Here is a 13969-nt window from a genome sequence, read left to right on the forward strand (position 1 = left end):
CCAGTTCCCAGACCCCTAATAAGGGGAGTGGGTTCCGTCTAGGCGGAGTATTTGGATAGGGGTAGGGTGATCATTGTGCCCCTTCCTTGTTAGGGGCACTAGGAAACTGAAAAGGATAAAGATCGGTGTCCACATTCCATGAATCTTTTTTTTTTACTAGAAAGAGATATTTATTGAAAAAAAAAAAGATTTAGAAAACAACCTAAACCTAGTCTACTTCGATTTAAAAGGCAAACAACTCCTTATTAGGAAGAAAAACAACACTGCTTGGTCGCATGGGTTCTACACCCAAACAAAGGAGAATACGAAATTATCACTACTCTTGAAATAAAAAATCTCATCCATGTTCATGCCCTTTCCCACACTCTCATTGACGAATTGAGCTCCTCTCCAAGGAGCCAAGCACCCAAGGATTGCCCAAAGGGGCATCCAACCATTGGGTTTTATCGTACACATCCCGATGGCTAACTAGGCGTGCGCCGGAATATGTGTAGCACAATCCAGCCCATGGATCCCCCCTGGACACTCCCTGGGCATTGAGCTCCCTAGAGAAGAGTTGGATCCTCCGCTGGTGCAAGGCTACACAACCAAGCAACGATCTATTGCACATATTATTATTATTATTACAAGCCACACTGCCGATGTAGAATAAATCCCCACACCAACCAATTAGGGCATATGAGAACACCACAAAATTTATACATAGAGCCTCCATGATCTCAGAGGAGAGAGAGTCTGTGAAAGAGATTGGACAGACAGCCAATACCGTCGGTGTGGCCATCATTTTTCCCCAAATATTATTATCACCCATCCCCCTATTATTTATTGTAAGTGGAGCAAATCTCTCCTTCAGATTACATCACGGTCCTCACTTAAAAGAAGAAAAAAAAAAAAATACTCTACATATGCCCTCAAAAGTCAATGGCTACGTGTGTGTGCGGCGTAGTTTGTCTTTGTCCACATTCAACTTACCAAATCACTCTCGAACAAAAAAAATGCTTAATACTGTTCCAGAGTTTTAGACTTCTAGCTATAAAGACAGGTAATAAGAGATGAGTTGCCCACTTGCCCTACAAAGTGAAGGAAATAGATCTCAACCTTTCCCATACTGTTTTAGTTTATTGAGACATACCATGGCATCATCGCTGTCTCTCACTGTCTTGACTCTAATCTTTCTTCTCATGGTAAGCCCAGTTGATGAAATCAAAACCTCTTAATTGCTTACTTTCCCTTTCAATCATATTAATTAGTTTCTTTCTTTCTTTCTTTCTTTTGCAGTTTGTCAGCAGCACTATCTCTTCAAGAACAAACAGGAAGAAATTAGCAGAGACACACATGGATCATATGATGATGAAGGAACTTGCAGTTAAGATCTTCTTCTCAACAAATGATTTTAAGTTGGGGAAAAAGGTGCAATTATATTTTCCCAGTTCACAAGATCATCCTTCTAAACCTACTTCTCATTTCTTATCTAGAGAAGAAGCTGATTCCCTTCCATTTTCATCAACTAAACTCTCCAACCTTCTCCAAATCTTCTCTATCTCTAAACAATCCCCACAAGCAGAAGCCATAAAAGAGACACTAAAAGTGTGTGAATCCAAACCAGTTGAAGGAGAAACTAAATTTTGTGCTACATCCTTAGAATCCATGCTTGATTCTGTTCGCGACATCTTTACATCTTCATCAGCTTCATTTTCTTTGAATGTTTTGAGTTCCAAAATCCATAGATCTCCATCTCAAGTTGCAGTTTTACAAAACTATACCATAGATGAAGTACCCATTGAGATATGGGTTCCAAAACAAGTGGGTTGTCACCCTATGTCTTACCCTTATGCAGTTTTCTATTGCCACCAGACAAATAATACAAAGCTTTACAAGGTTTCTCTGATGGGTGAGTTAACTGAAGAAAAGGTGGAAGCTGTTGCAGTGTGTCATATGGATACCTCCAATTGGAACCCTAATCATGTCTCTTTCATGGTTCTTGGGATCAAACCTGGAACTGACCCTGTCTGTCATTTCTTCCCTGAGGGTCATCTTGTTTGGATTCCTTCCAACTTAATTGCTACTTAGCCAAGATAGGGCTTCAAGAATCAGAACAAGATTGTCACACGTGTGTACCAGTGTGTGTGTGTGTTGGTGTGTGTGTGTATGTGTTTTAGGGCGGCTGGTTTATTTGGTGAGAGGCAGGGTTTTCATTGTAATACCAATTTAAAAATAAAAAATAAAAAAATAGTATGTCATGCCCAACTGGTCTATGTTTTGTACATGTAAGGACAGACATAAATAGAGATGATTGTATGTTTCCTTTTGCTATATATATAAAAGCAAAAATAATAATAATAATAGATTTTTATTTTTAATTTATAAAACAATATTGACCTACACTTGGAATCTTTGGTTTCTCTAATTATTTATCTATGCATGTGGGTTGAGTAATGTACTAATGTGACAATTTCAACCATTGGATATACTTAATTAGGATTCAAATTAATCATGCATATATCAAATTTAACATTCATATTCAATTATATATGGTGCATCTTATTGTCACCAAGTGAAGGATCCGGTTCCTCCCCAGCACATTTATGCGTCAGACGGTGTCTAACGCACATCGTGCTGCTGGGGAGCTCCAATCCACATCGTCGCATGCATCCCGGTGTAGTGGCGGATCGAGGCCTCCCTAGCCGGACGATGTGTGCTAGACATCGTCCCGCGCAGGAGAGGAGCTCAATCTGTAAATGAACCAAAAAGTTGTAATTTTACTTTTTTGTCCCTTGTCTTATTCTCAAAAGTCATTTAATGTAGCATTTAATGCAAGGGTAAGTAATCCTATCATTTTATATTTAAAATTGTTAATTGCATTAAATAACTTTCAACTTTTTGAAAAACATTTTTACTCCCGCATTAAATAACTTTTGAGAATAAAATAAAGAGTAAAAAAATAAAATTACAATCTTGTTGTAATTTTTTCAAAGATTTATGTTGGAACTTAACATGTGAATAATGGACAGTGAACCTTAAGATCTACTGTCCATCAAATTTTAGATCCATCCAACCTACCATGTGGCAGAATTAAGTGTATGTTGACAAAAATGAAGCCAAGTTATAATAGTTTACTTCCATGACAACTTCTATTTTTTACAGTTTTTTTTTATTATTTATTTAATTTATTCAACTTTAAAGCTCTTGATTCAATGATCCCTCATTACTTAAATACGATTGTTGACTCCTAAGCTTTTGTTTTTAGTATATATAATTAACGAGTGACTGATGGGATTATTTGATATTTAAATGTAGGTTGTATTTTCTTTTATGATGAAATTTAATTGTGTTATATTATTATAAGAAGATAAAGTTCAACACTATAAGATAATAATACAATTAAGAGAATCTCCATCCCTTTACCTCATTTTAAGGTGGGGATCGATATTTACTAAGGAATGTGTGATTATAGTAATGGTGATGAAACCATTATTGATTTCATAGATATGTGGGCATATAATTAGGGCAAACTATCAACCACTATAGAAATAACTCTTAACATATATTAAAACTTCCATTAGATAAATTAATGGGTTTTGAAGACAACAATCCACTTGGAGAGATGGTTTGGTCATTCTTTCTTGTGGCATTTTCAAACTAGTTATGGTCCAAATTCCAAAGAACTGGTTATTGTCGCATATAAGATACAATCAAAAAATAAAAATGCGCAAATTAAGGATAAGAAAATGCAGTTAATTGTACATATACTAAATTTACAAACGAGGATTTAGTATTATTATGCTTAGTTACTTGAAAATTTTGTATATGGTCTTTTGTATAAGACAATGTAATATTATACGTTCTTAATTTTCAATGATGAGTAGATGATGATATAGACAATATGTATGGGCTAACAAAATTATTATGTGAAAGATATAAGTGATAGTGATAGAAACCCACCTCATTTTTTTTTTAATGCCATGATTCTACTTTACCCCACCCCATCCTACCCTTAAAACAAAAAAAAAAAGGGAAAAAGAAACCATCACAACCCCAAGAGGGGTAAAAGGTTGCAACTAGTTTTGAAGTTGAGTTTGGGCACTTGGAAGTTAGAACTACACGTTATGATGGAAGATGTAGATTGTGAATCAGAGTAATCTCATTAAAAAAATACAAGATTTCTATGATAGGTGAGTTGTCCATAGAAAAAGGTGGATGTTATGGAGTCTGCCACATAGATTATTACCTCTTGGTGGAACCCTAATCATGGATGTCTCTTTTATGCTCCATGGAATCAAGCATAGGACTGACCTTGTCTGCCACCACTACCCAAAAGGTCATGTTGTTTGGCATGTTTCCAATTAGATTCCCACCTACCCACACAGCTAGCCAGGCAGAAGACATGCTTTCAAGAATCACGACAAGAATGACACACTTGTTTGTGTATGTATTTATTTATGGGAGAAGGTTCTCTGTCTGGGAGTGTGATATACGCTAATAATCCCTTTGAGTCTCTCTTCTCCTCATATGAAAAGATATTTCTGTCCCCCTTGTTTGGAGGAGGAAAGAGATAGACACATGGGAGTGTCAATCAGACATAAAACTATTTTCTTTTATTTATTTATTTATTTTTATTAACAATTTTAAATTTATATTTTGAGAACTAAGGCATAAAAAATAAGAACAAGAAACAAATGACGCAAAGATGACGATGAAAGCTCTTGATCATTGACTCCTAAGCTTTTGTTTTAATTTAGGACATAACTAACTAGTGAGTTTTGCATATGATGATTTATAATTGCGCTATATTATTATTAAGATTCAACACTATAAGCAAATAATAAAAAAGTCTTTCCAAGGATTGTGTCATTCTAATAATGGTGATGAATCCATTATTGATTTCATAGAGATGTATGATCATACTATTTCAATCAGTACTACAAAGATGATCTAATTAACATATCAAAAGTTTCATTAGATAAATTAATGAGATTTGAGGAGGAAATCTTTTCAATCAGCTGTAAATTTTGGGGGTCCATCTCCATTAAACTATGATTCCTGTTCATTAACAAAAAATATTAATAATAAAACCATTTTCAAATCATGATTTGTATCTAATTTAAGGTTTTTTTATTGTCACATCACATGTATGTACAAAAGGCAAAAAATGGACAACTTTCTTTTTTTTGGTATGAATACAACTTGTGAGTTCATTGTACGTACATATACAAATTTTACAATTGAGGTCCTTTTAAGTTCTATGTTTAATTACATGAAGAGTTTGGACATTGCCCTTTCTAAGGCAGTGCAATTTTGCCAGAAGTGCTTGGTGGCATGAAAATTGTTCTCTATTTTTAAATGTTGTGGAGTTTAATTGAACTGAGAATCAACAGATGGCTATATGATGAGACATGACCAACAAATCCACAAATTTTACAGGCTAATGAAAACACCACATGGATGTAGAAAACAAGAACCTAAAACGATGTAGAAAGTGAATGGAAATTTCCAACAACACTCACACGGTCACACACAAAGATTTGCATGGTTTAAGATTGCATACATCTGAGGTGAGATGAGATTTGTTTCACGATCAATGGAGAGTAAGGTTACAACTGCTCGTCCTCACACTTCTTTCAGATTGATTACAAAGAAAAAGCACTGCTACAATTTCCATTCGTTTATTATTTTGGGTTATTTATGCATTGGTCTTTTATTCCAATGAGTTTTCTTTTAATGAGCATATAATATAGGTAGAGGTTAGATATACAGGATTAGTTAAGAAAGTATCTTTATTTGTTTATTATTTTAAGACTATATGGTAGTTCAATATTAGTCCACTTGTGCAAGCGATGGAAATACAAGACATCGTACCCCAACAATGGAAGATATAACTCATAATAATGGATCAACCCAAATTTTGAAAAACATGCCAAGACCAAGAGTAGGGGAAAAAAACTGCAAGCTAAACATTTAGTTTTGGAGTTGACTTTGGGTACATAGAACGCAAAGTTGTAGAGGATGTAGATTGTGAATGGTAGTAATTGCATTAAAAAATACATCTTCCATTTTTAAGACTAGGTTTCATCTTAAAGCAACTCGACCCAAAGAAAAAGAAGAAAAATTTTGAAAAGACTATATTCTAAGTTCACTTGAATGCGAGGACGTAGTTTTGAGCAATTTGGATCATCTATTGCTGAGTTGCCCGGCAAGATTGTGCTGCTAAGACACGATGAGGCGTGCAATGATCGTCTTACCCCTGCCTGAGCTCCTTGTCCAGTAGGAGTAATATGATCATTGCGCGCCTCATCATGTCTTGACAGCACGGTCCTATCGGGCAGCTCCACAATAGAAAAAAGAGAGAGAGTGTAGAAAAAAGAGAGAGAGGAAGGGAGAGACTAGAAACAGCACCTCTGCCAAACAACAATTTGGAATAAAGAGCAACAACTCATGAGTTAAACAATTAACAAAGTGTCATAGACTCTCCCAAAATTAAAAAACCATTTCAGGGTTGTAGCTGTGTGATCTAAGCTTAGCTCAGCTTTCCATTAAAAAACAAAATGTGTTCTTTATGATGATTGTGGAGGGTGCACTACCATGCAACCTCTCTTTATCTCTCTCCTTACATGAAATGACCTCTTTGTCATTCTATATACAATCCATCTTGCCTTGATGCCATGGTTATAGTGCACGGTATCGGAACGGATATCCGCAACATGCAAAATCGATATGATACTGATATGGTATTGGCCTGGATCGGTTGTATCGGACAAAATTACCCTTAAATTTTTTTTTTTAAATGAGTTTTTTGATTATTTTACCCCTTGTCTGTACCGTGCTACTGATACGGTATCGACACGATATAAACATCGATTACTAGTAAAACCGGTATATATCACCTGATACGGGTGATATGATACCGATATTTGGGCTCAGATAGTTTCTGGAAATCGGTTTTATGAATACGGAATCCGCTAACCTCTCTCTGTTGGTAAAAGCAAATCATTTCCAACCATATGTATGTTTTGATAGCTGGAGATACATAACAACCAAGTATGTTTCATTTAAATAACAAAAACAAAACTGATACATCCAATATTCACAGGGCCAATCAACGACCGCCACGTGTCATAGACGACCCGCCCCATAGCCAAGGGAAATGAACCGGAGTCCCAGCACCATTCGGGGGCGGCCACTACTCGGGCGCGGCCACACATCCGGGGCGCGGCCTCACCCAGGCGCGGCCTCCTCACGGCCTCACCTAGGCGCGGCCTCACCCACGCCGCCTCACCAGGCGCGGCCTCACCCAGGCGCGGCCTCACCTAGGCGCGGCCTCCTCACCAGGGCGCGGCCTCACCCAGGCGCAGCATCATGGGCACCTGAGGTGGGGGCCACCCATCTACGACCCCGATCGTATCGCTAAGACTCATGTCACTGCCAGGACTCCAGACCCTTAGAGGTCACGTCATCCAGACGGATTCAAGCACCAAGGACGTTGTCACCACACGCGGATATCTATCCACCAAGGATCCTGATGCCACCAGGACACTCCCTCCCGCGGGGAGATGGCCAATCAGGATAGAGCCCCGTTACCCAGGGCCTCTATCCACTCAACGGCACAATCGCCATCAAACTGGGACTCTCCACACCGCCATACGCTACTACAAAAGGCAAGGTACACAACCCCATAGGGGACATCTAAACTCATACTGAATAATCACTATTCATCTGTTTGTGCCAGGAGATCTAACTTTGGCATCGGAGAGCCCTAGGCCGGGACCACACCGGTTCTCTCGATTGACCCCTTTGGTCCACTTGCGGTGACGGCACTCGCAGGACCGCTCGGCGATTTCTTGGACGCTTATGATTGGCGCCGTCGTGGGAACGACGCTAGCCATTACGACTACTAGCTCGCTTCCATACTCATTCAATGGCACGAAGGAAGACTACCACCACCAACAACGGAGCAAGGAATGGATCACCACCCCCAGAGGGCTCTCGCCGCAGAGCCAACAACCAGGACCATGCCCCTCTGGAGGAGGAGATCCCCCTTAATGACCAGTTCGTGATCGCCGAGCCCAACAATGACGAGGCCGACGATGTGGTGGTGGAGGTGACACCTGACCCCAATGCTCCAGCCACTGTGGGTCAGATCAACGACCTGCAACGACAGATCCTCCATGAACAACGACTCTTTCGAGAATACCTGACGCAGCGTGCGACATCTCACCGTCGGAGGACTTCACCATCAGCAAGGGTGGAGTCCATACCTCAACAAGAGCCAAACCCTAGGAGATCATCTCCCAGGGCCGCGAGATCAGAGAGACTTGCGCGACAGGCAACCCCCACTCCGCAGCGGGGGGAGCCTTCCCAGCATCCCAGGAGAACAAGAGACCTCTCGCCACGGTCAGAACGTGGGAGGACGCCAACACCCAAGGCGAGGGTGTCTAGCCCGCAGAGATCGGTCAGGAGGTCCGTGTTCGACGGACGACTGGAAGAAAGTCACATACCACGACGAAGCTGGACCTACAGAGAAGAAAGCCCCTCACCTTCACGACAGGGGTCATCACGGCATGACCATTCACCATCCCGCCAACACTCAAGGCGGGAGGGGACATCCAGGAGAGAACGTGAACGGGTCGCAGCCGAACGTCCGGCTAGGCGTGGGGGCGGACACGGGACGAGGAGCTCGATCAAAGACTCCGCGACCTGGATGAGAAGTGGAAGGGTTGAAGAAGCAGACCAAAGGCGAGACACATTCCATACCTGGACAACACCCCTTCTCGGCAGAGATCATGTCACCACACTACCTTCCAGGTTTCGACTACCCACCTTTGAACTCTACGATGGTACCACCGACCCTAATGACCACATCAACTACTTTAATGGCATGATGACGCCGTATGGGGGCCGGACGTGGTATCCTGTCGGGCATTCCCTGCGTCCCTTAAGGGAGCAGCCACATCATGGTTCTCCAGGCTACGACCGAGATCTATATGCTCGTTTGCAGAGCTATGTGAACAGTTCGTCACCCGTTTCCAAAGCAGCGTCAAGCAGAAGAAGACCACCGTCAATCTACTAAACGTGGTACAGAACCCTGGGGAATCTCTCGGGAATACGTTACCAGGTTCACCAAGGATTCCCTGGAGGTTCGAGACTTGGATGACCAGACACATGCAGCCCTAGCAGGAGGTATTAGGGACCTGGACTTGATCAAGGACCTGGCACGTCATGAGACCAGGACTATGAAAGAGCTCCTGGAGCGGTGCAACGAGTTTGCAAATATGGCCGAGGTACTACAAGCTAGAACAAAAATAATCGAGGCCAAGCCACAGGACAACAAGAGGCCAGCACCTGATGACCGCAAAGAGGGTAAGAGGTCGAGGACAGAGCGCCGACAAGAGCAGAGCGACCGCCCATCCAGGAGGACAGACCGCCGCCCAGAGAGAAGTGAGAGGGCAAGCACCCCTGAGTTCACACCACTGAACACCACCAGGTCCCAGATACTCATGCAGATCCAGGACCGTGACCTACTCCATTGGCCACGACCCATGCTAGCAGCGCCAGAGAAGCGAAACCCTAACAAATATTGTCTCTTCCACAAAGAGAATGGGCACGACACAGAGGAGTGCTATCAATTGAAGAGAGAGATAGAACAACTGGTAAAAGCAGGAAGCTTAAACAAATATGTGAAGGGGAGACGTGACAACCGCTCAGGCCAAGGAGAGAGAGGTCGCGACGGAGACAGAGTGGAGCCGAGACGAGAAGAAAGAAGAACAGATCGAGAGAGAGACCGCCCAGAAGAGCGGAGAGATGCCACAGAGCCTGGTGGCACCAAGGGACCTCCCATCCTCACCATACTTGGAGGACCAGGGCAAGAGTCCACCAGAAAAGCTAAAGCTCATGCCAGGTTCGTGGGAGTGGCAGAGAAGCCCAGCAAGATAGCCAAGACTGAGGCGGTGATCTCCTTCTCAGATGAAGACTTGGAAGGACTAAACTTCCCGCATGAAGATGCCCTGGTAGTAGTACAGTGGAGGTAGCCAATCGACCATGACACAGGGTATTGATAGACACAGGGCGTCCGTTGACGTACTCTCCTTGGACGCCTATCGGCGTTCGGGTTCGGGACGACCAGCTCAAACAGAGCCCACTTATCTCCATGGATTCTCGGTGCCACCGCCTCCATCAGAGGTACCATAGAGCTACCCGTCACCTTCGGGGTACACCCTCAACAAGTAACCATCATGGTAAACTTCATGGTAGTCAAGTCCGTGGTGTCCTTCAACGGCCTCTTAGGGCGACCATCACTGACCCCCCTTAGAGGAGTCATATCACCACTTCACCTGAAGATGAAGTTCCCCACCGAGAATGGGGTAGGCGAAGTCCGAGGAGATCAGAAGAAAGCAAGGGAGTGCTACGCCACCTTCATGAAAAAGAATAATGGCAACACCCGTGGAATGGCACTCTGCCTAGAGAGCATGATCAGTGACCAGAGAGATGAACTGACAGAGAGAAGGGGAAGGCCAGTGGAAGACCTCATCCCATGGCCCCTCAGCCAGGATGACCCCTCCAAGGTCGTTCAGGTCGGCTCGCTGCTAAGCAAGGAACAGAAAGAAGGGCTTGGACACCTCCTCCAAGCGAACATGGATGTCTTCGCATGGTCGACCTCCGACATGCCAGGAATACCACGTTCCATAGTGGAACACCGACTACATGTCGACCCAACCAGGAAGCCCATTCAACAGAAGCGGCGTAACTTCGCCCTTGACCGACAAGCAGCAATCAAGGAGGAGGTCGAGAAGTTAAGCCGATCAGGGTTCATCAGAAAGGAGAAGTTCCCAACATGGCTCGCCAACGTGGTCATGGTACCAAAGCCAAATGGGAAGTGGAGGATGTGTGTCGACTACACCGACCTGAACAAGGCATGCCCAAAAGATGAGTACCCACGCCCCGGATCGACCCATCGATCGACGCCACCGCCGGCCATGAGATGCTGAGTTTCATGGACGCCTACTCCGGATACAACCAGATCCTCATGTATGAGGATGACGAGTCTTACACCGCATTCCGGACGGACAAAGAGAACTACTGCTACAACGTCATGCCGTTCGGGTTAAAGAATGCAGGGGCCACCTACCAGAGAATGGTCAACAAGATGTTCGAGGAGCAGATTGGGCGCAACATGGAGGTATATGTGGATGACATGCTTGTGAAAAGCGTCCACACCAACCAACACCTGACCGACCTAGAGGAAGCCTTCGCAGTACTGAGGAGGAACCAGATGAAGCTAAACCCTGCAAAGTGCGCCTTCGGTGTAACATCAGGAAAATTCCTGGGGTTCATGGTCTCGGTCCGTGGAATAGAAGCTAACCCATCCAAGATCAAGGCCATCCAAGAGATGGCACCTCCTCGAACGGTCGGGAAGTGCAGAGGTTGAATGGGAGGGTCGCCGCCCTTTCCAGGTTCGTGTCACGATCAGGTGATAAGTGCTTACCATTCTTCAAAACATTGAAGAACCTCCGAAGCCCTAAGGACTTCACATGGACGGAAGAGTGCCAAAAAGCGTTCAAGAATTGAAGGAGTACCTAGAGAGCCCACCGCTGGGCGACCGGAACCTAACGAAGAGTTGCGGCTCTACCGCCGTCACCCCTGTCGCGGTCGGATGTGATCTCTGAAGGAAGAAGACAAAGTCCAGAGGCCCATCTACTACGTCGGCCATGTCCCGATCGATGCAGAGACCAGGTACACTAGGATCGAGAAGGTAGCCTATGCATTGGTAATGGCGCCAGGAAGCTACGACCATACTTCCAAGCCCATACCATCACATCCTCACAGACCTACCCTTGAAAAAGATATTGCACAAGCCGGACGTCTCCGGACGATTGATAGCATGGGCGGTGGAGTTAAGTGAGCATGACATCAAGTTCCAACCAAGGACAGCCATCAAAGGCCAGGCTCTTGCAGATTTCATTGCAGAGTGTACCCAGTCTGAGATCGAGGCACAAACAGGGGAGCCCGAAGAGAAGGATCACGGATCGTGGGACATGTTCGTGGACGGGTCGAGCAATGCGGCAGGAAGCGGCGCTGGGCTCATATTAACCAGCCCCGAGGGATTTCGTATCCAATATGCTCTGCGGTTCACCTTCCAAGCATCCAATAATGAAGCAGAGTACGAGGCATTACTAGCTGGACTCCGGGTGGCCAAAGCCATCCAAGTCACACACCTATCCACCCGGAGCGACTCCCAGCTCGTGGTGAATCAGGTGAATGGAGAGTACGGGGCAAAAGATGAGAGGATGGCATCATACCTAGCACGCGCCCAAGCATTGATCGAGGGTTTCGAGAAGTTTGAGATGGTTCGAGTTCCCAGGGAGGAGAACGCCGCCGCTGATGCCCTATCCAGGCTAGCCAATGAGGAACTCCGAAATTTGGCTAGCGCAGTCTATGTGGAGATCCTGCATGAGCCAACGTATAAGGAAAAGCAGGTTAACGAGATCACGGAGGGACCTAGCTGGATGGACCCTCTACTCAACTACCTCCGAACGATGTCTTACCGTAAGACAAGGCCGAAGCAAGGAAGATCAGATGAGAGCGCAAAGTACACCGTCCTAGCGAGGCTCGTACAAGCGGGGGGCACAAGCACCACTACTCCGGTGCCTAGGACCCAAGGGGGCAGAGTACGCCCTAGCCGAAGTCCATGAGGGGATATGTGGAAGCCACATGGGGGGACGAGCCCTAGCCTACAAAATCCTCCGCCAGGGACTATACTGGCCACGAATGCAAGAGGAGGCCATCCAATATGCCAAGAAGTGCGAGCAATGTCAGTTGTTCGCCATTACCCCATCTACCCGCCACCAAGCTGACATCAATCCTCAACCCCATACCTTTTGCCATGTGGGGACTAGACATCTTAGGCAACTTCACCGCAGCACCGGGAAACAGAAAGTACCTGGTCGTCGCGATCGACTACTTCACCAAGTGGGTTGAAGCTAAACCCTTGGCCAAGATAACAGAGACAGAGATGGAGAAGTTCGTCGCGACGACGCGTCATCTATAGGTTCGGGTACCACGGATCCTCGTCTCGACAATGGAAAATAATTCAACAACCCTAAATTCCAAGCATTCTGTCACGCTACAACATCGACTATCGGCTGTGTCGGTAGCATACCCCTGAGCCAATGGTCGGTGGAGGTCACCAACGTAACGCCATCGGAGGAGTCAAGAAAAGGCTAGAAGGAGCCAAAGGCAAGTGGGTAGAAGAGCTCAAGCGTCCCTGTGGGCATACCGAACTACGATGACGGACACCCACAGGAGAGAGCCCATTCCGCCTAGCATATGGCATCAAGCATTGGCGCCGGTAGAGGTCTGCGCTATGTCCCATAGGGTTCGCACTTCAATGAACGCACTTATGTCGACGGACTGCGGGCGAACCTAGACTTTATAGATGAGGTCCGCGAAAGAGCACTACTAAGGAACGTCGCCTACCAGCAACGTACTGCCAGGTACTATAACGCCAGGGTCAAGGAAAGGCTATTCCACCAGGGAGATCTAGTACTACGGAGGGCAAGCGCATCGCAGCCACAGAAGGCGGGGAAGCTGTCACCCAACTAGGAAGGACCCTACATAGTCTCCAAGCAGATACGCCCAGGGACTTACCGCTTGAAGACTCCGGGGGCAAGAAGGTAGACCGTGCACGGAACTCGAACATCCGAAGAAGTACTACCGTAGAAGCATAGCGAGTAGTGGTAGTGGCAATGAGCGATGAGCGATAGGAGTAGCAGAGACAACATCAAAGACAATGTGAATTTCATCAAAATAAAGAAATGTTGCAAGAATACTTGTCTTCTCCTACCACTCAATCGAATCACGGCCACTACATTAAGGCGTATGCCAACACTGAGGCTTCGTGCCTAAGGCGGTATGCCAACATCGAGGCTTCGTGCCTAAGGCGGTATGCCAACATCGAGGCTTCGTGCCTAAGGCGGTA

The 13969-nt window shown here is 45.0% G+C and overlaps 1 protein-coding gene across 1 annotated transcript; it reads left to right on the plus strand.

Annotated features, from left to right (window-relative positions):
- The first annotated feature begins 1070 nt into the window (after nt 1–1070).
- On the plus strand, nt 1071–2074 carry LOC122652311 (BURP domain-containing protein BNM2A-like). The gene is made up of 2 exons (XM_043846019.1): nt 1071–1184; nt 1279–2074. The coding sequence occupies exons 1-2, from the start codon at nt 1134–1136 to the stop codon at nt 2068–2070; spliced, it is 843 nt and encodes a 280-aa protein (XP_043701954.1). The 5' UTR covers nt 1071–1133; the 3' UTR covers nt 2071–2074.
- Nucleotides 2075–13969: the final 11895 nt, after the last annotated feature.

Source organism: Telopea speciosissima, chromosome 2 (assembly GCF_018873765.1).
Source record: "Telopea speciosissima isolate NSW1024214 ecotype Mountain lineage chromosome 2, Tspe_v1, whole genome shotgun sequence".
Taxonomy (NCBI): Eukaryota; Viridiplantae; Streptophyta; class Magnoliopsida; order Proteales; family Proteaceae; genus Telopea; species Telopea speciosissima.

Bases quoted from the DNA above. Each gene is read 5' to 3' on its own strand.
- LOC122652311 (XM_043846019.1), top strand. From the start codon at position 1,134: ATGGCATCATCGCTGTCTCTCACTGTCTTGACTCTAATCTTTCTTCTC. The intron at 1,185-1,278 runs GTAAGCCCAGTT...TTTCTTTTGCAG, and splicing joins CTCTAATCTTTCTTCTCATG to TTTGTCAGCAGCACTATCTC.